Consider the following 23,951-nt stretch of genomic DNA (forward strand, 5'->3'; position numbering starts at 1 on the left):
GAAAATTTAGACTGGTCAAAGAACAAATTTTCTTTCATAAAGTGTTTTAGTGCTGAATAAATAAGGAGAGTCAAGTCAGGTTTGAGAACATAGAGATGTTTGTTTAAATTTTTTCCATCTACATTTTTTGATAAGGTGAAGTTAGGAAATTTTGGCAGATCTATTTAGATTCCCGTGTAACTATAGAGAGAAGGGGGCATACGTTTTCCTAATTATTATGTATTTTTCCTTTCTTCTACATAATAAGACTCACTTCCTTTGAGAATTAAAAACAACTTGGGAGGAGTGACTTTAGGAATCGGTGATGGAGAAGAATTTAATTGAACAGATACTAATATAGTATGTTCTGTCCATTATAGTAAAGATTTTGTTTTTCTTTTTTAACATGGGTAATTCTTTCCAGCACAACTTATAAACAAACTTTAGTTGGAAATCAATTTTATTTTGCTACTTGGACCTGGTATACATTAGTAATGATAAAGCAATTAACTTATGTTTTGTCTATGATGTACTAAATTAGCATTTTGATTAAGAAGTCTACTTTATCTGATGTCTACTATAAAATCATCCCACTAGTTTTAACTTGAATATATAATTTTTGATTGAAACAATTTTGATTGATATCAAATCTTTAAAGTGAGTCTAAGGAAAGGAATCAGTATTTTATTGGTCTTAATCCTTTGTCCTAAAATGAATAGAAGTGTAAAATGTGTTGCATGTTTACTGAAATCTCCTATCCTTATTACAATATGTAGATATATGTTATAATCATTTGAATCATTAGAACATCTAATTTTTGCTTGACAATATGCAAATGTGCCATTAAATCTGTTTTTTAAGATTTTTCCAGTTTAATGTCTGAATCCAAATTCATAAAGAGTTGGAAAAATGAGATGTCTGAGCTATAGGATTCACAGGGATTTCATATGAAGCCTATTTAATCAGGATAACACTGTTATTAATATTCATAATGTCAGCTGGAACACAAATGACAGACTGTGGGGCCTAAAAATTTTACTTGGTGAATTTATTAAAAGTAGCTTAAAAAATTAATGGAATTTAAGTAAAGTTGGTGAATATGAAAATCTTGTGTTAGCAGAAAAAAAATCTCTATTAGAACTTTTTTTAAGACCATTTTGCATTGATGTCTTTTGACAGATTTCATTGGTACTTAAAGAAGAAAGATGCATGAATGGTCATTTAAGAGGATTTAAACACATTGGCACATTAATTTTTACATGAATAATAAGTACTTTCCAGAAGCAATTAACTTACAGTGTACAAGGTATGAATTGAAAAATAAGACTGTGACATCAAGGGCAAAGCAAATGTGCTGTACATTTTAAACTTAGTGGCAGGACTTTTTAATATTTTGATTCATTTTATTTTTATAGTTTGCAGAAGATATGACTTAGAATATGGTTATTTTAATGCATTTGAAAGCATGTTAGAAGGGCGATGATGCTCCTTCACTCCCCCAAAGTGTTGATAGTGTTAAACATTATCCTCTGCAAGTATCGTTGGCATTTATTGGAGATTTAAACATTTGTTGTGCTTTTGGTAATATTTGAGACTGTGCTCAATTTTGAAGAAAGTCAAAGGGATAATTCTGATTGGGTTTAGTTGCTTCAAATACATATGTGTTAACACAGACTTACTGATTATAGCACAATTTAAATGTATAATAAATAAGCTTCTGAAGGTTTAGTTAAGAACCATCTGAGTAGGATACAGGTCAGTTTGTTCTGAATTTTAGCCTAAGGAAGTAAGAAGTTAGCAATGGCTTAAGTAAAATCAGGTTGCATTTTATTTTCTGTACTATCTGTTACTCTTTATGTTTTAAAATGTGCTTATAATGACATTCTATCAGTGCTCTAGTTTTTATTTTTAAAGTTCACTAAAAACAGTTACTTTCAGACCATTATGTATAGTCACAGTAATACTGAGTATTTTGTTTTACGCTTTCCAGAGATTATTTTTCTTGCAAATTTTTAGGACTTAGAATAGCATAGTTTAGTTATTTGCTGTAACAGTCCAGTTAGGGTTTACCTGTGCGAGAATATAGGCGTTGGCCTGGTGTTCCGGGGGTACTCTCAGTTTCACCTACAGTCTGTCAGCGTCATATATGAATGGTTTAGTTTCATTAAACCATATGAGAATTGCATGGTGGGTTTTGGGACTCATATTCATATTGATCGGAAAAAGCATTAATTACCAGGGTGTGTAGAAATTATCACATGTAAGCCATATATTAAAATTTTTTGTATAAGGAATAAAATAAAATTGATAGATTGGTTCTTGTTATTTTTTCTAGTGGCTTTTTAAAAGTTAGGTTTTGGGGGCGTTTTTTGTTGTTTTCTCCTCTGAGATATTCACTCACATGCCCGGGAGAGGGCAGCATTTTACTGTGTCAGGCTCGTGGAAGAATTAGCCCTGTTAGACTGTCAATGTTTCTTGTAATTACTCCCAGTATATTTGTTGCTTGCTTATGAATTAACTTGCATTTATGGAACTAAATCATTCCAATCATTTAATTACACCTGAGGAGCTGAACTATAATTGCTTGCTTCCAACTAGGATCTGATATGGCTTGAGCCGTATTAATTTGGTGTTTACTTTTCTGAGTGCTAAAAGCATTAAAATGATTGTGCAATGGGATTACATTTTGCTAATTGCTGGCATTCATTAGCTGGGTAAATGATGAGGAAGAGTGATTGTATATTGCAGAGGGATAAAATTATGGTTTTAAATAGTATATTACTAAGCACATTAAGGCCTGTAAGACATGTTTTAAAATACTCCAGAGGTTATTAAAGACTGTATTTTCTACATGTCTTGCTATATGAATCTCTTATTAAAAGACTGCAATTATTATTAACCTTTTTGGGCAATATGTAGGGAAATGGCTTCATTGACTAGAACATATTTCTTTGATATTAATAACTTCCTATATTTTCAGCTAATCCAAAAGTAAATGAGGAACTTAGAAAAAGATTGCCAACTCCAGATCAACATATTTAGAGAAAATTGGAAAAGGAGAAGCTGACTACAGCTTTATTTGAGGACTTTTTAAAGAACGCAGAGTTCTAGCTGTGAGGTAAATCTAATTTTATTCTCCTTAAAAGCATGCCAAAAAAAAACTTGCATACCTTTTATCATGTTTATTGTGAAAACAAATGCAAGAAAGAAATAGCAATAATTCCATAAGTTAATGCTAGTCTTTATGTTTAAAAAAATTAGAATAGCTTTCTTAAATTACTTTTACAAGTGTAAAATGTTTTATGTGAAAATATACATTATAAATTCAAATCAATAAACTTTAAGTTTTTTGATATAAAGTTTATGACAAATAGAGTAAAAATTTTATTTTTCTTAAATTGTTGAAGTTATAGTTGGAGAAGACTTAAATAAATTAAATGGTTCTCCAGCCAAAGGAGCAAAAATGTCTAGAAAGCTTAACTTAAACTGTATTTACTAAAATATAAGTGTGAAGGAAAAAAGCTTTTTCTGAGAAAAAAAGATTTAATTTTACCTGTTGAAATACGTGGTTAATTGTCTCATTGTAAACATTTTAGAAAACCATTTATCCTGTAAATTCTCTCTTAAACAAAGGTAAGGTTTAGGTGTGTTCTGATGCATTGTTTTAAGTTTATTTATCTAGAGTTTGCTTTATTTTAGCTTCAAATCTTGGAGGAAAAACCAGAGACTTTGCCAGAGCAAACAAGAACAGAAGTACCAATGGAGGACCGGTCAGACGGCAAGGACTTTTCAGGTATCGATACCAAACCCAGGTGTTGTGCTAGTTCCACGCACTGAATGAAGTGTGTTTGTTCTGTCCAACATAGTAGACAGAGGTGGACAGGCACACACAGAAGGAGGCACACACAGAGAGGCCCCCATACTGCCAAAGAGACACAAAGAAAGACACACAGAGGAAGAGATCTTGAAAGAGGAAGCGGGAAACAGACTGGGAGAGAGAAAGAAACACACATAGACACAAAGTGGTAGAGAGAGGAGATAGAGAGAATGAGAGAGAGATACATACAGAGCAGTCCACTCAGAGAAAGAAACACGAACGGAAAGAGAGCTACAGACACAGGAAGGGAGATGCTGTACTCAAAGAGGGAGACACAGACACACATATGGAGGCACACATAGAGAGAAAGACACACATGTATAGACATACACAGAAAGATACACACATCAGTACTCAGAGAAATACCAGAGTAAGAAAAACACTGCAAGAAAGAGAGAGAGACATACAGTGAGAGAGACAGGGGAAAAAGAGAGACAGAGAGAGAGAGGCACAGGCATACACCCAGACACACTCAGAAAAGAGACACACAGTGAAAGATATACACGTATACAGAGAGAGACACACACACACACGGAGAGGGAGACATATGGATACAGAGATACATGTAGAGACACGTGCACGCCAAAAGACACACCCACAGAGAGAGGGAGTCACAGGGGACCAGAGAGTCAGAGCAGCACAGACATGCAGGGATGTGCAGATGCAGACAGAGAAAGATGCTCCCAGACAGACAGAGAGCCATGAAGACAGAGTCAGAGACAAGGGGGGAGAGAGAGAAAAAGAGAAAAAGATACACACAGATATGCACAGGTGGAGGGGGGGAAAGTCAGAGAACACTTTGAAAGACTAAGACCACCTCAAAGGGGGAGAGAGAGAGAGAGAGAGAGATGAGACATGGATGGATGGATGGATGGATAGATCCTTGAGAGAGAGAGGATAGAGAGCTAGATAGAGCGCATCCATCCATAGAGCAAGATAGAAGGAGCCAAATGGAAAGAGGTTTAAAAATGTTAGGTTTTAAGTGGAGGTCTCTTGCAGTAAAATGTTGCAAATCTGGAATCCTTAGGAAATGAATCATTCTGAGTATAGTAGTGCATTTAGTTGGCTTAAACTTTTTGTACACTGTTTTTATTTCCTCTAAATTTTATAATTTTAAAAATAGGATTATTACCAAAACATTGCACACATCTCTCCCTGTTTTGATTCCCTCTACCCCAGTGGGGCTCCTTTTTTGCCGTATGTCAACCACACTGTTACATTTTTCAGAAGGTTAAAGGCCATTTTGGGGGACTGTTCTATCATCATTGTACTAAAGAAGTTAATAGCTATGCATTCTTTTGGGGTATAAAAAAATGCTATGCTTTCTGAGTATACCTTTTTTTTGATTTCTGTATTTGTTTTTGATTTCCATATTGTTACAAATTTTCTTGCAGTTTTTGTCCACTGTTAGCAACCTTTCTCTGCTTATTTGTGACTCTAGGCTGCTTGTTAAGAGTTTAGAATCCAAGTAACTGATTGAATTGTGTACAAAGTAGTAGCAAGTAATATCTGAGTAAGATAAGTAAAGATTTTTAATGCAAAGTTAATAGTTTTAGTGAATGGACTTTGTGACACTTTGATCCACTGTCTTTATATTCAAGTTTGTGATAAGTAGGTATTGGTCTGAAGCTGGGAACTAACTTGTAGCTTTTTTAACTCATATATGCAAATAAGCAAACAAACATTCTTTTGAAGATCTCAGAGCAGTTTTATTCAATTTATGTACAAAATAAGACAAGAGGAAGTAAATGATGATGCCCCTGTTGCTTATGTTCCCTATTCAGAGGTCACATTCACTGTGAAAGTCATGTTATTCAAATTATAGAGAAAAGGATCTTTAAGGAGCCAAAAGAATTATTTTTAGTATCCAAAGCGCTAGAGGCTGTGGAGGAAATACTTCTCAAAAATGTAAAATAACCAGGAAAGATGTTAAGGAAGGGAAGCTGCTGAAGCTCTAGGACACTTACGGAAAGGAAGGTTTCAGGGCTAATGACATAGATGCATAAATAGTTTGCAGGAGGCACAGACCACAATAGACGTGACTGAAACATCATTAAGAAAATTTGCATTTTTACAGGCATTTTTTTGACATTGGAAATAGGACTAAGACATTCTTTTATATAGAAGGCCTGTTAATGAAACATTATTAAGAAATAAAATTAAACAGGTAAATGTAGTCTCTTTTGGGTTTTGTGATAAGTGATATGTTTAAACAGTAAAATCTCACATGCCGTCTGCCGGATGTCCTGGTTCATGGGATTTATCAGAGTACATTTTGCTTTAAAGCTCTCTCTGGCACTAGTGTTCAGAGTCTGCTCTAATAAATAATTATTTTATTTAATATTATTTTACTTATTTAAGAAATTGAGCTAATTAAAACTTGTATTACACAGATAGGCTTTTGCATTGTCTTAAACATTCCATCATAAAGAAGCTGATGTGGCTTCTTGTTTCCTGGCTTTATTGTAGAAAGACTGCTGAAATATTTGAAGTCAAAGAGTTGATGACGTATATAATGAAACAGATACAACCATTTACATTTTTCTTTGTTTTTGTCATTATAGACAGTTTGGAACATGTGAAGCTAAGGTTGGTAGGTGGAAAGGGTGAAGACATTTACAAACTGTGTCCAGGGTTCTTTAAGTAGTTAAAAAACAACCCTGAATGAATGAAATGTTTAAGTTGATGCAAGCAATATGTGAGAGAATAAACGCGTGTTGCCAAGTGGGCATTGATAACATCTTCTGCTTCTTGAGAAGTAAAAGGTGTTTTGCCCTTTTGTGAAAACTTTCTGTTTTTCAAGGTTCTTTTTTTTCTGATTGTTAAGAAAAAAGTGAAATGTCATAATCAAAGGACATTTGTTGAGTCAGCCCTTGGAAAGAATGAGTTGTTGTGTTATTGGTTGTTCGGCCCTTTTTAGCATTTGCTTATTATTTGCTTCATTATGTAAGAAAAAAAGGCATGGAGGTCAGAGATCTCTCCTGAGTAATTATTTGGAATAGTATGGTAAATTTCTGGATATTTCTTATATTAAATTTTGGTGATTTTTATTAAATTAGCAGAAAGGGTTTAGTTGTTTTACGGTGCACAACAGTCGGCTGGAAGTAGTTTATGTATTATTTATGAATAACTGTGTCCCCCGTGACTCGACATACCTACAGTAATGTAAGGAAAAATGAAGTCTGGATGCCAGTTAAATAGAGAAGATACTGAAACTTACTTAAATTTAGAACCTTTAGGGGTCAGTGTTCCCTAAGAAAGGTTAAAAAAGGTTACTGTGCCTACCCCAATTAAATATTGTCTGCTATCTTTTAAATATTTCTTACCAATTGAAGGTTAGAAATGCTAAGAATTACAGAGCTTGAAGAGGCTTTAGACAAAAAACTTTCAATTTCATGAGTTTCTTCAGTATTATTTTTAGGTTTGTTATTTTAGGAGATTGTAATTAATATGTATTTTATACACAGAGTAGTTATTTTCTTGTATGTATTATCTCAATTTGGATATGAATCATACGTTTTTAAACCATTTTCTTTTAAGCGTAAAAAGTGAGCATGGTTTGAAACTTGAGATGAAAAAGCACTTCTAGAACTGCTGATGTTACGGGGTCCTTACGTGGTGCAATTTCTTGGAGGCTAGCAAATATATAAAAAATCTTTTCATGCTGGATTTAAGTAAAAAGCAGCTGTCTTCTTTATTTTAGAATTGGACTAGCAATTCTCTTTTTGTAGCCATGATTCTTATGGTTTTTCTACGAACAAAACAATTATTTGGGACTGAAACCTAGCAAAAGGTAACTCGGAGGTGGGTTGTTGGTTTCTTATTGAGTCAGAATACTATTTATTATTGCTTGGCATTTGGAACCTGTCTGCCACCATCAACCTCTTTCATTATTAGTTCATTTCTCTTTCTCTCTTTTTACAAAGTATGTATTCTTTTTACCTTTGTCCATCTGTTGTTCTGTAATTGGATTATATGTAAAACTACTGCATGATTTGCAAGCATTTTGTAAGAGTAGACATCTATTAGAAACACTATAGAAAAACATTTATGATGCTTTTAAAATGTCTTTGATCACTATGACTAAAATATAATTGTAGAATATCGTATCATTTTCATAAGCTATTTTATGTTTAAAGCATAGAGGAAGGAAATGGCAAGTTGCATAGAATGGACATCCATTTCTACCAGCAACATGGCTGGTAGAAAAAAAAAGATTCCTTAAGCATTATCATCAGACACTTCTGGAAATTCAAGGTTTTGAAACTAGCTAGATAATTAATCATTCTGTGTTAAATTACAGGACTTGAATTGTATTTAATAATTGGCTTTCTAGTAAGTAATGTTATATTTTCCCTAAATAAGAAGTGCGGTTTGGTGTTTTGTTTCTTTTAAAGCAGAAGGTAAATTGCACTGGAGAACCAGTGCATTTAATAATTTCAATAAAATTTTTTGGTAGGAAGAACACAGGTTTTTGGAGCTAGATAGACCCGGGTTTCAATTTTTTAATCTATCACTTACACCTGCCTGGACTCACGTGCAAATTTCATAATTATTTTTAAGCCTGGATTTTCTTGTGTGGAATAGGGAGAGAATTCATTTAGGACTTTTGTGAAGATTAGAGACTGTGTTTGTAAGAGTCCTACTGTAGTACCTGAAACAGGAAATGAGCCCATGATGTACTTCACATACCAGAGTAGTGATTTTCACTAGTGTGCTGGTGGTAATGATTTTTACAGATGCTAAAACAAAAAAAAGATTGACATATTTTACAGGGCCTGAGTAAATGGTGGTCGTTGTTGTCATTGTTATTCCATCTAGCTGTGAAACATAGGTCTATAAAAAAGTTTCAAAAGTATTAAGAAACATAAATAATAGTGTTTGAAATGATTATTAGTTTTGTAAGCACTCTATTCTTTTCAAATATAATGTTACCAATATCATTAGAAACTTGATTTTTTTCAAAGTATTGTAGCATATATTTGATAGAATGTAATGTAGCATCAATAATATTAATTTAGGATAAAATCTAATTCTGTCTGTATTGAAAACCCAATTGAAATAAAAACCTTCAGACTAGGGGCATCACACAGTGTGCTTTTTCCTGTTGTCAAGTGTGAATTTAAGAATGCATTTTTTATTTCTATCTGCTGTAGAGGGATTTAAAAGACTGATTAAATTTACTGTTTATCTCCATAGGACCTCACTTAATAGAGTTCTGGTAGCTTCTTACACATGACCATCTAGAATATTTGAGAGAGTGGTTTTAGGACTACTGGCAGCTCGCCAGCAAGGATTGATTCCTTTCCAGAGGAAATGCTAAGGCTACTCCTGAAAAAATGATTGAGGTTCTACTCTTTTATGAAAAAAAATAAATTTCTCTTATTTTAAATAAATTTATTAAAAAGGATTCTGGGTGTCTTTATTTTTTAAACTTGATAGAAACGATTCTCTTACTACTCTTGGCCTCCAGTAGAAAAACAGAATGTGAAAAAAAATTGATTACCAGGGCAACATGATTTTCTAAGTGGTGATAAAATTTCTTACGAACTGTGTTTTGAGATTCATCATTTGTGATATGAATAATTATATATACTTATGTATATATAAATTATATATTTTTTACTTTTATTTTTTAGCACTTTTTTTAAATAAACTTCATTTTGTAGAGCAGTTTTTCGGTTCACGGCAAAATTGCACAGAAAGTCCATAGTTCCTATCAGACCTCCTACTCCCTAACCCCACGCATGCGCAGCCTCCCCCACTATCAGCGTCCCGCGCTACAGTGGTACGTTTGCTGCAATCCCTGAAACCACCCATAAATCCTTAATAAGAGAAAAGTTTATGAGATAATAGGTGGCTGTCTTTATTTCTTCCTTTGTTTTTACTAAATTTAGAGTGTTTTAAGTCAGTTCAGGCTTTATTCTTCATGTTGGAGTTCCTACTACATCCTTGGTCCTTCATTTTATAAAAATGATAATTACTAAGAAGAACATGAAAAGAGGTAAATTTCTTTTTTTAATAGGACCCCTTCTCCCCCATTTCTGAACTATTGGTGTGATCCTCTCTTTGTACCACTTGTGACAATTTCTTTGATTTAAGGAAATCCAGCTCTACTTTGAATATTCAAGATCTTTCAGTTTTATTTGTGGCCATGAAAATCTGACTATACTTTTTTTGAAATAGAAAGCTACTTGAATTTTTCAAAAGTTTTTTGCTTCGTTTTAAATTCTCCACCCTTAGGATTCTGATCTCTGTGATAAAAATGCTCATTCATTTCTGGTTATGGCCCTTTCATGCTGGGGCACATCCTGGAACACATATTTACAACACAAATCTTAATATAATATTAGTAAATCTTTAATTTCCCAGAAGTTAGAATTTTACTTTATCACATTTAAGATGACTGTTGTGGTCTCCATAGTGGCTATATTTGTTACCTTTAGTATGATTACTATAAAGTCCTGAGCGTGCACTGGCATTTTGTTGATTTTGGAGATCAGAATCAATATACATTGGTTTATAGACTGAATTTATGGCCATTTACACAGTTGGTCCAGATTGACTGGCTCTTTGTAGGGAAGGATTGATGTGACTGCATCTACTACATTTACTCACTACTTTTGGTTATAAATAAATCTGGTAGTTGAATAAATATTTGGGTGGGAATCACCAAGTACTCCAACTTTTAGTGTGTGTGCTTTAATCAAAACAACCTATCATGTAGGACCTTATTATCTTCAGGGAGAAGTTCCAGATAAGTTTTTCTTTGTATTTTGCCTTTTATGTTTTTATTTTTTCTTGAGGAATATGAAAAAGCAAACTTAGAACAAATCAGGCCACAAAATTTTGAAATTGGTTGCCTTAGATATTTCATAGTCTAAATGATTGAATTAAAAATATTCTAATCTGTAGCTTTTGGGTAAAATTGATAATCCTTTGCCAAATGGTAAAATTGTGCTGACAAGATGTAGGCTTAAAAGTAATTATTTTAGAAAATACTATTTTTTCTTTCGTTTTTATTTTTTGAGCGATTCTAGTCGTCACGTATCAAAACTCTTTGGTAACTTAAAATCGGTATGCTAGTGGGTAAAAAGTTAAAAGTGTCAGTTCATATTGATAAAATTGTACTTCTTGTATAGACACTAAATATGTTAGTTTTTGCTGATTAAATTTTTTTAAGTTAAAAATTAAGTCCCCCTTTTTAATACAGTTTCACTGGCTGTACCTAAGATAATTTGATATACTCTAAAACATAGTAATGTTCATTGATTTTTGAGCATTTTTAGCATAGAAATATAATCAAAGTTAAGCACTAGGACCCTTATTTCCTTCTTTAATTAATATCCTCTTTTCTTATTTTCCCCCTGCTATTCAGAATTTTCACATTAATATTCAGATCCCTAACAGATTCACATAGGTATGGTTTATTTAGCATTAGTTCTTGACTCAAGAACGTGTATTGGAGGAGAGATGATAGGAAAGACAGAACAAATATGTCGTCCTTAAGGATTCAGGCTTGTATATAAATTCCAACATTTGGAATATGGAGTATAGAGTATTCTCTGTCCTTTACACAGATTAATATAAGTGTAAAGAATTTATAGTTTGAAAGATTTCTATTTTATGTAGATTAGATAGTTTTTGAATCTTTATCAAAAAAATAAATGTTGCAAAATTTGGAGTCACTGAAGCCTTTTACTCAATTGCTTTTAAGAGTTGAAAGTTAAAAAAAGTAATGATTTCAGTTCAGCAAATCTGATTGTTTCCTTTTGGAAACCTTCATTGCCTATATTTTATAATCAACCAGTGCAGAATTTAAGACCAGGACAAGGCTGCAGTGGTCCAGGTAAGAAGAGCAAAGACAAAACAAAAATTTTCATTAAAAAAGCAGTCCTTGATCTCCTGAGAACGCAGTGGAGACCAGCACGGAGACTTCCTCTGCATTTTTAATAGGCCATTTGCTCTCTAAGATGTTCTGTATTGGTTCTTTATTACCTTTTTCTTTTTTTAAATTCTCTGCCCCTCCCCCAAGTCATTTGAAATGAACATATTATAAAAGAAACAAATTTACTTTTCTCAGGCTTTTTTTCTCTCGGGTATTTTATGTTTTTTGTTTTCTTTTTAAGTCAAAAATGCCAACTTTAACAAGGAGCTGATGATGCTGCAATGCAACTAACAAGTCACTGGTATAGTAGTCACCGTTGAGTAAGGAAATGGGAGTCCTTACCTTTTCCTTTTATGCCTCTGTTTTTTTCCCCGGAGAAACAAATAGTGAATTTAAATAAAATATACATTATTTGCATAGAAAGTTATGTAATGATGCCATATAGAGGATAATGATTTCCTAAAACCTTGTATTTAAAGTAACCTGAATTACAATGAGAGATAAACAGAATATTTACCCATCTCTTATGAGCTGCTGCTGATATGTAAATTTATTCTTCTACTTTGCACAAATATACTTTTGAGCTACTGCTTAAACACTTTAAGGTCCTTAGTCAAACAGTTTTAATGATGCCTGCAATATTATGAAAGTGTGACATTTGATGAATGTCTCATATAGTTTTGATATCTGGGCACATGTCAACAAAAAAAATTGAGCATTGGTTTGTCATGCAACACCTAGATAATTTATAATTTTACTGTTTATATCCATCTTGACATTTTTTATCTGCCAAAGGCAGGTTTCATTTGGAATCTTAATCTGAGATTTATTTGGTGGATCTGGAAATCATAGCTAGGGTTCCCACAGGAAATGGTCCATCTACCAACAGATTAAATGGCAGTCCTGCAGTTGTTAGGGGAGCTCTGCATTTAACACACATGCATACTCATTCAGTCAGCACTGTGGAGAAAAATTAAAGTAGTAACCCAGGTTTAGGAACAATGTAGCTAAAAAGTCCCATATTTGCTGAATGACAAAGGGTTATATAGCAGCATTTCATTTTATTATTCGTGCTTGAATTTCTTGTTTGCTCTGTTGAGTCTGCTGACGAATACTAATAAATGCCTGCAACAATCCAGACGAGAGATGCCTGGCAACAAAGCCATGCGGTGGGCCTCCCTGATCTTCTCCAGTTCACAACCTGACCTTTCGAAAAATTGGCTGGGCTAAGCTGCAGAATTTGGGTGTAATGGTTATTGTTAACTCCAGCTTTAGGATTTATTAATTTGTGTGATCAAGACTTACCTATACTTCAAAGTTTCAAAAGACCAAACACAATCATCCGTCCATTAGAACTAACATTGTATTTCAGTGATTTCCACTTAGTATCTGACTGGTGATTCTTCTGTTTTGTTTTTCAAATGTAAAAATGCTGTTCCATAAAATGAAAGGCACATGTAAAGAAAATCTGTTCTTTCTCTTCACACTTGTTTTTGGAAAAGTTACCTTCCATGAATGAGTGATGAAATTGTTGAATTCGTGGACAGTCGATATGTGTATTTATACTTAGAAAATATTTAATTCTGAAATCTATTTTACTAGCAGTTATAGAAATGTAAGACTTACCTAGTTGATTCATAATTTTAATTACTTTATATAGATTAGTCTTATAACAAGAAAAATTGAGGAACGCTGAAAAGGTTAGAAATAAATAGTAAGTAGCCAAATAGTTTGTATCACTGGGGGGAAAAAAAGAATGAAGATTACTATTATTTTAGCTAATCAAATTTTAGGATAGTTTTCACAATCGTTTCAGCCTAAATAATATTTGTATTGGTTTAAATAGGGTGATACTAAATTTTACAAAGCTTTAGTTTATGTGATATGTTCATGAGTTAATTAGGCAGGCTGAGCTTAAGGATATTACACTATTCTACCATGTCCATGGGCTGCATATGGTGAAGGCTGTTAAAATTAGAAACTGAAACATTATGATATAACCTAGTTCTTACACAGAAATGTGACCTTTTTCCCAATAATATTGGTGTGTTCATGACTGTTTCACACTTGATGAAACGAACAAAGCTTTTAAAAGTTTTGGTATAGTGCCACAACTTTAAATAGCTTTTTTATAATAAATAACAAATTTCCAGTGAAGTAATTTCCACGACTAGCTAATGGATAATTTGAAACATGATATGCTAACTCACTGAATTATCTTAGTTAAAGATAACCTCACTATTTTTTTTGGACATTTTTATCTAGATGTACAACCATGTATAGGAATGTAAAGGATGTAGTTACTTTGATTTTCTAACCCTCACGTCCAAATGAACAAATTATGTGATATTGACAGGTTTCATGATTTTGTAACTTTATAAACCCTTACCTCAATATCTTATAGCTACATCCAGCCCCTCCCCCATATATCTTTTATTTCCCCTTGATAGATATAATATACCTTATTAGAACTACATAAGACTGTAAGAAAGCAGAGGCTTTCCAGCATGGTAGCCACTGGCCTCCTGCGACTTTGAGCACTTGAAATACGTGCCATGAGTGTACAGACCAATGAAAGTGAAAATTATAGTTCTTTTTTTTCTTCTTCTTCTTCTTCTTATGGCTGTTCAAGCAAAAAAAAAAAAACAAAAAGAAATTTTAAAAATCCCTGAGGGAGTATACAGTATCCAAGTCACAAGTTTGCATTTGTTAAGCCAGGGATCCAAAAGTTACCTGATTTTCTGTGACTCTTAAATTAGAATCTCTGAAGGATAAGTGCCTGTGATCTACTGGCTATGATCCTGACTGTCTGTGATATCATGTGCCAACAAAGTGAGCGCTCAAATTGTGTTACAGAAACATGCTACTTAAATCTACTTTCCTGCCATGGGATTGAATTTACAGAAATAAACTATTAATTTTCTTGCTATGGGATTGAATTTTCTTTCAAGATCTTTTTCTAATGTCAGGATTTGTAAATTTTGAAGTCCTTATTACTTCTCTAGTTGATTAATTTTATAATCTGATATAAACTTTATTAAACCATTATGTATTAATTGCAAGTTTTAACCTTAAGTATTTTTTGCTTAGTTATGTTTCTCATTGAATGAGGATTATTTTCCATTTCCATGTCTTCTGATATTTTAATAAGCACATTTTTCTTACATTTTATTTTTATTCTTATTATATTTTAATAAAATCTTTTGCTTTTAGCAAAGCAGATTTTTGCAGATAACAATACCTAGCATTTATTGAGTGTGTATCCTGTGTTTGACACTTTTTCAAGAGATCATATAATTTAAATAATTTAATCCTCATAACCTTTTGAGGTAGATGCTATTATTATGTACTTTTTATTGATGAGAGGTTAAGTAATTTGCTAAAGGTCATATACAGCTATGTGGTGAAGCCAGAATTCAAACCTTGCTGTCTGTCTTCAGAACCCATGCACTGTGGTTCGGCTTGGAAGGTCTGAACTTGTCTCTTGTGAACACTTACATTAGGTGGGACCACTATGATATCTGATATATGGTAGAACTTTCTGATGTCTTTTCTATTGTGTTTGGGGCAGGGGGAAGCCCATCTATGTATCTATGTAGGAAACGAACCCTTTGTCCCACCAAAAAGGGAAACAAATAGTCGTCAATATTTGGTAAAGGAAATAAGTAGTATTTGTACACATGTACCGATAGATACCCCACATTTTACTTACTTAAGGAGATAGTGGAAGTTATTCGAAGCCACCAACTGATATTGTTGTTCTAATTATGTTGAAACTAATGTTCTTTTAGAAAAATCCTTAACCGCTGAAAAAAGACAACATCTTTTGTTTAAAATGTGGGACTACTATAGTAATTTCATCGTGAAATCAAATTTACACTTTAATAGCAAAAAATACGTCACATCATTTTGATATTCTTATATAATGTGGTGATAGACAATATACAAAAGAAAGAAGCAATAAACATGAGGTTTTGTTCTTTTTATATTTATAAAATCAGATGCTATGGTAGAAGTAATAACCTTTCCAAAAAAAAAAAGAATTTAAAGAAGTCGCGACCAATTGTGTTAGCAAGTGTCAGAGAGCACATTAAGGAATTGCCTCCTTCCTGGTTCCTTTTAGATACAAATGCCCCTAAGAAGCACCTGCATCTTAAGGAGCAAGAGATCCATTTATTTTAATGTACTTGCCTATAGTACTTCTATTCCCCTTTCTCTTTTCTGCCCCTGAGCTCTCAGGTAGCTGGGATGTTGCTATTCTGAGTAACCCCAGTGGGATCCCTAGAGACAATTCTAGCTCAGCCACTCTGAAGAAACAGCTCTGTAAACAGTATTGACCCCCCAGGGGACCATCAAATCCGTTTACACAGATACCAGTTGTCACAAACTATTTACAAAGCCAGACAGAGCAGAATTTCCCACCCTCTAAGAATCCCGATTTGATTCTAGCCACCTCCTCACTTCTGTATAGTAGTTGTGAAATAACAGTTATTTTTGGCTATGAGTCATGATTTCTTGGGTAGCATCAATTTAACTAAGTATATTATACATTAGCTAATGTATAATTATCTGGAGAATTGAACTCAAAGGGCATCCTGAAGCTCTCTTTCCTAGGATAGGAAATGGTAAAATAGTGTCAATTTTCTAGACTACGGAATTGAGAATTTAATAGCAAAGCTAGTATTGAGATAATTGGCAATACTGATACTTCCAGAAGTAAAGAGAGAATTCATTAGACCATGAAAATGGCTCATTGGAAACAATGTGAAAGTCACTAAGGAGACACAGGGTCTTCAAAGCATATAATACAGCTGGCCTAGGCACATATATTCAGTACTAAGATTCCAAAGAAAATCTTGCCTAAATCTACCCATTTTGCCCAGGTGAATAAACTGTCTTTAGCAATAGCAGTAGGTGGCCTTTGAGGAATACCTAGTAGTTGTCTTCCATAACATCATTTTCAAATGGTCACAGGGTAAGTTTATATGGCAGGATAGTGTTAGATACTAATAGCAAAAATTGGGAAATATATTTGGTTTCAAAGTGGCCAAATTCTTATGTCCATATAATACAGTGTGCCCACAGAAGAGCAAATAAATAAATGGATTGATAGTCATCATAAAAAATTTCCTGTTGTGCCACAACTAGAAGGACCTGCAACTAAGATATACAACTATGTACCGGGGGGATTTGGGGATATAAAGCAGGAAAAAAAAAAAATTTCCTGTTGTTTAACTCTGAGAAAAGAAAGTTAGACTTCATAAACTTACAAATTATGAAGAAGAAATTGATAATTATTCTCTAAGTCCATATGGAGAAATGAATTAAAATAGTCTTAATTCTGTTACTCATGATGATGGAACTGTTGACAATGACAGTGATTAAACACTGAAGCAAATTCCTTAAGAAGGTTGTAGAGTTTCCATTTCAAACCGTATGAGAGAGAGAGGGATCAACAGAATAGTTTTAGTTTTAAGCTTTCATCTGCCTAGCGATAAAAGTTTGAGTCAGAAGTATGTTTTTCTTTTAAACATGTATCTTTCTAATAGAATAGTGTGCAATACAGACTTATAAATTTTTGTTGCATTTTATTGATTTGTGTGTTTATATTTCTATATGCAATTCTTTTTCAAGTAACAGGGCAATATAAACAGCTCAACTAAAGCTTTTAAAAGCTTCATGCTATTATCACTTCATATAGCTCTTTCTCTTGGACTGGAGAGTTTAGAAAAAATAATTGAAGACTGAGTTAGAGTCCCTAAGTGCTGTCATCTTCTCTTAGTTGGAGAAAGTACTAACTCAGAAATTGAACTTTAAGTTGGGCTTTGAGTAAGGTAAAGAAAGTTTGGCAAACTGCAGTATGATAGAGGAGTATCTTAAAATTTGACTTGAAAAGTCAAAGTATATCATGCTTGAAATTCTCAAATGATGTGGATAGATAAATGATTGCTAAGTAGATAGAATGAATAATGAAGCAAGTATGGGAAGAGGTTAGCATTTGGGGAATCTGGCTGAAGGGCATATAGGAATTCTTTGTATTATTTTTACACCTTTTTTGTAAGACTCGAATTATTTCATAATAAAAAGGTAAAAAGAAATGACTGTGATCTGCCATCACTTCTGGTCAGCTTTCTCACCTGTCTTTGTCTTCTGTAGCATGTGTATGTGGTCAGCGAAGCCTTTTGCATTTGGCTCTCCTTTCTCTTTATTTCTTGGCAGTTCTCTGGATGACTTCATTGTCTTCAAAGCTGACACTTTCAGTACCTGATTCCTTGATTTCCTCCTCTCCAAGAACCTTTGCCATTAATCTATTTCTTCAACCCATTCTCGGATGAACCACATCTTGGACTTTGTCTTTACATGTTACTCATTTTAGAAATTTTCATTCCCTGACTGTAACATCTTGTCATTTCAATACAAAAAATATCGTTGTGTTTTTCCTAATGCTATTGTTTCTCCTCTGAACCCATTCCTATTCTTCTTGTTTTCTTCTTATTCTTATGGTCTGTGAGTTTTTTCTTTACTTCACCTAACTCAAACCCTATGGCAGTTCATTACTTTGCGTATTCCTATTTGTCCCTTTTTGCAGTGGATGTCTTTGTGAAATCTCAGAGTCTTCCACTTGAGCTTCAGTATGTCTAGCGTATTTTGTATTTGGTCTCTATAGCCCTAGCATACTCCTTATTACATTCTACAGTCATGCGTCACTTAAAGACAGGGATACAGTCTGAGAAACGCATCGTTAGGCGATTTTGTCATTGTGCAAACATCATAGAGTGCACTTACACAAATCTAGATGGGATAGCCTACTACACAGCTAGGCCACATGGTACTAATCTTATGGGACCACCATTGTATATGCGGTTCGTCATTGACTGAAATGTCACTATGCAGCGATGTATTCAAATTATGAGATTGGTTTTCCTTCCTATTGTACTATAGAATCCTTGAAGGGAGAGTCTTTTTCTTACTTGTCTTTGTTTTCCCAGTACTTATCACAGGACGTATCACACTGTACCTTTTCCATGAACTATTATTAAACTAATGAATAAAATTAATTGGGGGGATCAAACTTTCTATACAAATAATTGGATTCTGGTATAAGATAATGCATTATGGCAGAGTAGAAAAGCATTGAGAGCATTCAGAGGATTTGAGCAATATTTGCTAAAATAGTTGGTCAAAAAAAAGAAGGCAGACAGGAAGGAAAATTTGATAAATCAGCCTTGTTTACTCTAAAGTAAAATTAAATTCTCCATAGAAGAATACGGATAGTCTGATTTGCAGAGCAGGCTCCAAATGTCTGATGAATAGTTATAGTTAGGAGTCTAAAAGCTTTTTCTACAGAGCAAGATTAGAAAGATGTGGGAATAATCTGAGCCAAACTACAGAGTACAGGTTGTTCAAAAATATTAAACACTTACAATTAAAATCCAGAAGTGTGTTAGAACTTGATGAGTTTATTTAAATAATACTACAAGGGGTTATAATTACTAAGATTCAGGAGGGATCAGGAAAGAGTCTTCTTATTGGGGAGCTCCCACATCTGCTCTGAGTTTGGACAAGATAGCACAATCCCAGGTGAAAAGGCAGTGATTTATCAAGAGTTCAAGGATCACGAAATTTGACATTAGGTAAGCCGAAGTAAGAAAGAGAGCTATGAATATAGTAAGCACATAGCAAGTATAGATATCAGGGATGGGGTAAAGTAGACACTTGGAGGTTGAGGGATAAAAAACGGAAAGGGGAAAGATGCTAAACTAGACCCAGAAATACAGAGGTAAAAACCTGGGACAAGTTGCAGATATTGGTAAGTTTGGTCTCAAAAACAGGTCAAAGAGTGGACAATATTCTGAAGCAATTGGTGTGGTGTTGTCATGGGGAACTTGGGGCTTTCTGTAGCGGGCAGCAATTCATGGCTCATCCTTTTACCTTTTGAAGAATCCTTGTGCCTCATAAACTGGAGACTAGTATAGGCCCTAATAGTTCCCTTTTGATATGTCCCTGGAGACAATGTTTGTTATTTTGATGTTGTTTTCAGTAAGTGTTTATAATTTTCTTTCAGTTGAATTACATATAAAGTGATCTGTTAGTGTTAGAAAGCATGGTCTGTTAACTATAGTGTAGTATTCGTTAGTGTCCATTTATAACATTCCCTCATTCAGATTTGGGGGGTTCCGTTCTACTAATACCAGTCTATTCTAGAGAAGTAGCAGGATGAGCATCTAATGCAAACCAAGTAAGTGTTTTGAAATATCAAGAACCAGTAAATAATCTTCAGATACTTAAAATTGTTACAGTTTAAATCAAAACAGAATGTAATGTTGGAATTTTGTAGATATGTCATAGTATGTAATTATAATAGCATGTTCTCCCAATTTGTTCCTTCAAACAAAGTGAAATCCAGAGTAATTTACCAAAACCAATGGTTTCTGATCTAACTTTCAGCCACCAATAAGGTAATGTCCAGAACTTGGAGTTTCTAACTGGCTATACCTAATTTCAATATATGTACATGCAAAGAATTTCTCCTTAAAGAATGAATACTTTATGAGAGGTACCTTATTTATAAGTGCCCTATTTTGTTTTTATTCTAAAACTACTCTCTTCTGACTTAAAAGGATTTTCAGTTTGCCAGGTTGGAGAAGCATCGTCAACAAGCAGATGAGATACACCTGCTTTTTAAAGTGCAAGGATTATTTCTGCTGGAAATAATAAAGTACTAGTTACAATCAGTATTGTGCCTGTTGATCTGATTTACCAGTGAAAGAGTTCATTTTGTGCATATGTGTGTGTGTCATTTTCTCCCAGAACTTTTACTTATAACATCAAATATACACTGTTTCTTTGAGATAACTATTTGAAGATTGGCACCTGAGGTAACAACTGTTGCCAATCTTTTTTTTTTTTTTTGCATTTTCTCCCGAAATCCACCCAGTACCTAGTTGTGGGTCCTTCTAGGTGTGGCATGTGGGACACAGCCTCAACATAGCCTGATGAGCAGTTCCAGGTCCGCACCCAGGATCCGAACTGGCGAAGCCCTGGGCTGCCGCAGCGGAGTGCATGAACTTAACTACTCGGCTCCCGGGCGGGCCCCTGAAACAACTATTGTTTACTAGTTACAGCTTAAAATAACTTTTATGAGATAGCCAAGCACTACAAAATAGACTTTCTGTTGTATAATACATATCTGATAAAATAGAAGTTAAAAATAATTCTCCTTATATTGTATCCATTTTAATATTGATGATGATTACAAAAATAATAGCTAACATTTGTTGATGTGCCAGACACAAGGCCATGTACTTTGCATTCATTAATTCAATTAATCCTTGCAACAATTCAAGTCAGTGCTATTATGTTCCCATTTTACAAACAAGAAACTGAGGCATGCATGGGTAAAGTAACTTGCCCAAAGTTATGAACTTGGTAAAGCTGGAATTCCAGCTCAGGCACTTTGATGCCAGAGTGGTATGTACATTATCACTTCACTATAATCAACTTACTATTTCCTGTTTTTTGAAATCTAGAAAACATCCTGGTGGTCTAGTGGTTAATATTTGGCGGTGTCATCACTATGGCCCAGGTCCATTTCCAGGTCAGGGACCCACACCACCCATCTATGGGTTGTCATTCTGTGACGGCTGCGTGTTGCTGTGATGCTGAAAGCTCTGCCGCCGGTATTTCAAATACCAGCAGGGGCATCACTGGTGGACAGGTTTCAGCAGAGCTTCTAGACTAACACAGACTAGGAAGAAGGACCTGGCCACCCACTTCAGAAAAATTGGCCAGGAAAACCCTGTGAATAGCAGCAGAGCATTGTGTGGTAGAATGCTGGAAGGTGAGAGTATGGCGCAAAGACCGGGCAGGGTTCCACTCTGCTGTCCACAGGGTTACTAGGAGTCGGAATCAAGAAATGTTGAAAATAATATCTCTAAGTCAATGGTTCCCAGCCTTGATTGTATGCTGGAATCATCTGCTCACTCCCAGAGATTTCACTTTAATTTGTATAAGGTATGGCCTGGCGTTGAGGATTTTTTAGGAACTCCTCAACGAACATACAGCCAAGGTTGTAAACCACTGTCCGAAATGCCCACTGACTGTGGGAATGGAAATAGTAATTACAAAACCACATGCTTATCAAACTACAAAAGGAGTAAGACTGGTAAGTGCATGTTTACAGCTCTAACACTTATTTACACAGAAACATTAATTTGATGGATTTGGCTATGGTGTTTCATATACCATGTGGGTTTTTTTTGTTTGTTTTAAATACAGATACAGCCCATAGTTATCTTGAACAAGAGGCTACAGGGAGAAATAAAAGTCCACAGCCAGATGGGCAGCTGACTGTGAATTCTGAGGGACGCATGGATCAGAAATCCAATGAATTAGTTAATGAAGCTACACGTGAGGACACAGAACTGCCAGAGCAGAGACCCAGGCATTTTCAGGCCACCAGCCCTTGTCCGGGCGATGAGACAGCTTACTGCACTACTGAAAAACCCAAGTGAGTGCTGGCAGCCTTGGGCTTAGAAAGCAGAAATTGGGAGAACTCTCCCTCCCTCCGTCTGTCCTCCCTCCCTTCTTTTTGGGTTGGGCTAAATTTGACATATCATTAACTTACTAGAATTTGGAGAATCTACCAGAGTTTTCTACTGTTTCTGTTACGTTGATACAGTGTATCTAGAATGCTAAGTGAAAAAGCACCAGGTGCTTTGAATGAAGGCTATGAGGTTTTTTAATTCCTTTTTGTTGGATATTATTTTCTGTGACCTTTCGTTAGGGATGTGGAAATAGCTGTTGAGATGATGTAAATGGGATATTATACATCAGAGCCCAAAACTGGCAGCTCTAGGACAAAATAAGCCAAAAGATATGTTTCGGTTTGGGTTGGCACTATTTTTCATTTCACTGAGTTTGAATGCTTTTAGAAGGGCCTTGTACTCTCCCATTTGCCTTCTGCGGCCTGTCCCATCCGCCTTCCCTCCCCATCCCTGAAGGGCTTTGAATTTGTGACACTTGTGACTTTTACCTGTGAGATTAAGGTACTTTGACAATTAATCATGTACAATGAAAGTACTGCTAAATTAAAAAAAAGTCAATGACTAATATATTTTGTCTAGACAAAATCGTATTTTATAGAATATTATTTTAACAGTTTTGCATAGAAACAGCTGTTTTTATTTACTTAAAAATTATTCACTAGATATATGAATATGTTCCTACCTCTTAGCAATCAGTTATGTTCTTACGAAAGTGCAGATTGGAGTACATTTGGGGGATGGGGAATAGGGATGAGTGAAGCGGTGATAAACGTTTATAACCACATGGGAAAAATCAGTAGTAGAGATTGGGCTAAAGCCGTCTCTTTTCTCTTCTCTTCCTTTATACTACTTGCTAACAAGTTGATACTGTTCTCAAATAGCATACAGAATGTCAAAAACATTTTTTCCTTATCCTTAAATGTTACAGAAATAGGTTTTCATTTTTAATGTTTTGAATTTAGTAATGAAAATATGGTATCTGTCAACCAAATTGAAAAAAAAAAGTTTATCGTTCCTCTTTTCAGAAAAGTGAGAAATGTATCTAGAATCCTGACCAAAAGTGCAAATTGTGTTAATATTTACAGCCCCATAAACCTGAATTCTTCAAGTATACTGAACCATGAGTCTCTATAGACGTTACTAAATGCTTTCCATAGATTTAGCTCTCAGTTGATAGATTAGCACCTCTGTAAAATTGATGTTTAATTTTTCATCCATAGTATTTTCTTAACAGTACATAATGAGAAATTTAAAATTAAGTAACTTTACATATTTATTGTTAAAATTAGATTTGTTTCCCCCATTTGAACTGTAGAATTTATAGATCCTGTATAGTAGAAATCGTATGCGTATATTGTTTAATAGCTTTCTTTATTACAGCATTATGGAACATAGAAGCAATGACTTGCATTATGAACATATGATTCCTTGTCAAGTTACTTCAGACTTAAACAAAGAGAAGGCAATAGCATTTCTTCTAAAAGAATTGGACATTCTCAGAGCAAGCAATAAAAAGGTACAATGTAGAAAGTCTGGTAATTGTACAGTGCTTTTAGCTGTTGACCTTCTAAGTTTGCCTTGTCGTCCATCGTGATTCAGTTTTATTGTGTACTTTAATCCTTTAACAGTAGCTTTATGTTGTTGCCATGCCATGCCATCA

General features: G+C 34.3%; 1 protein-coding gene across 13 annotated transcripts in view; it reads left to right on the forward strand.

Annotated features, from left to right (window-relative positions):
• The window catches only part of MIPOL1 (mirror-image polydactyly 1), a 303,533-nt gene that overhangs the window by 52,522 nt on the left and 227,060 nt on the right, over nt 1-23,951 (forward strand). For 7 of the 13 annotated variants that reach the window (XM_070504273.1, XM_070504275.1, XM_070504276.1 and 4 more), the window contains 5 exons: nt 1,159-1,285; nt 2,960-3,097; nt 3,679-3,772; nt 22,023-22,254; nt 23,672-23,807. In XM_070504273.1, coding sequence (XP_070360374.1) covers nt 3,739-3,772; nt 22,023-22,254; nt 23,672-23,807 — 402 coding nt within the window. In that variant the 5' untranslated portion in view covers nt 1,159-1,285; nt 2,960-3,097; nt 3,679-3,738. The remainder of the gene's footprint in view (nt 1-1,158; nt 1,286-2,959; nt 3,098-3,678; nt 3,773-22,022; nt 22,255-23,671; nt 23,808-23,951) is intronic. The other 6 variants (XM_044765525.2, XM_044765526.2, XM_070504267.1 and 3 more) reach the window with 1 other exon arrangement.

Source organism: Equus asinus, chromosome 2, assembly GCF_041296235.1.
Source record: "Equus asinus isolate D_3611 breed Donkey chromosome 2, EquAss-T2T_v2, whole genome shotgun sequence".
Classification (NCBI taxonomy): Eukaryota; Metazoa; Chordata; class Mammalia; order Perissodactyla; family Equidae; genus Equus; species Equus asinus.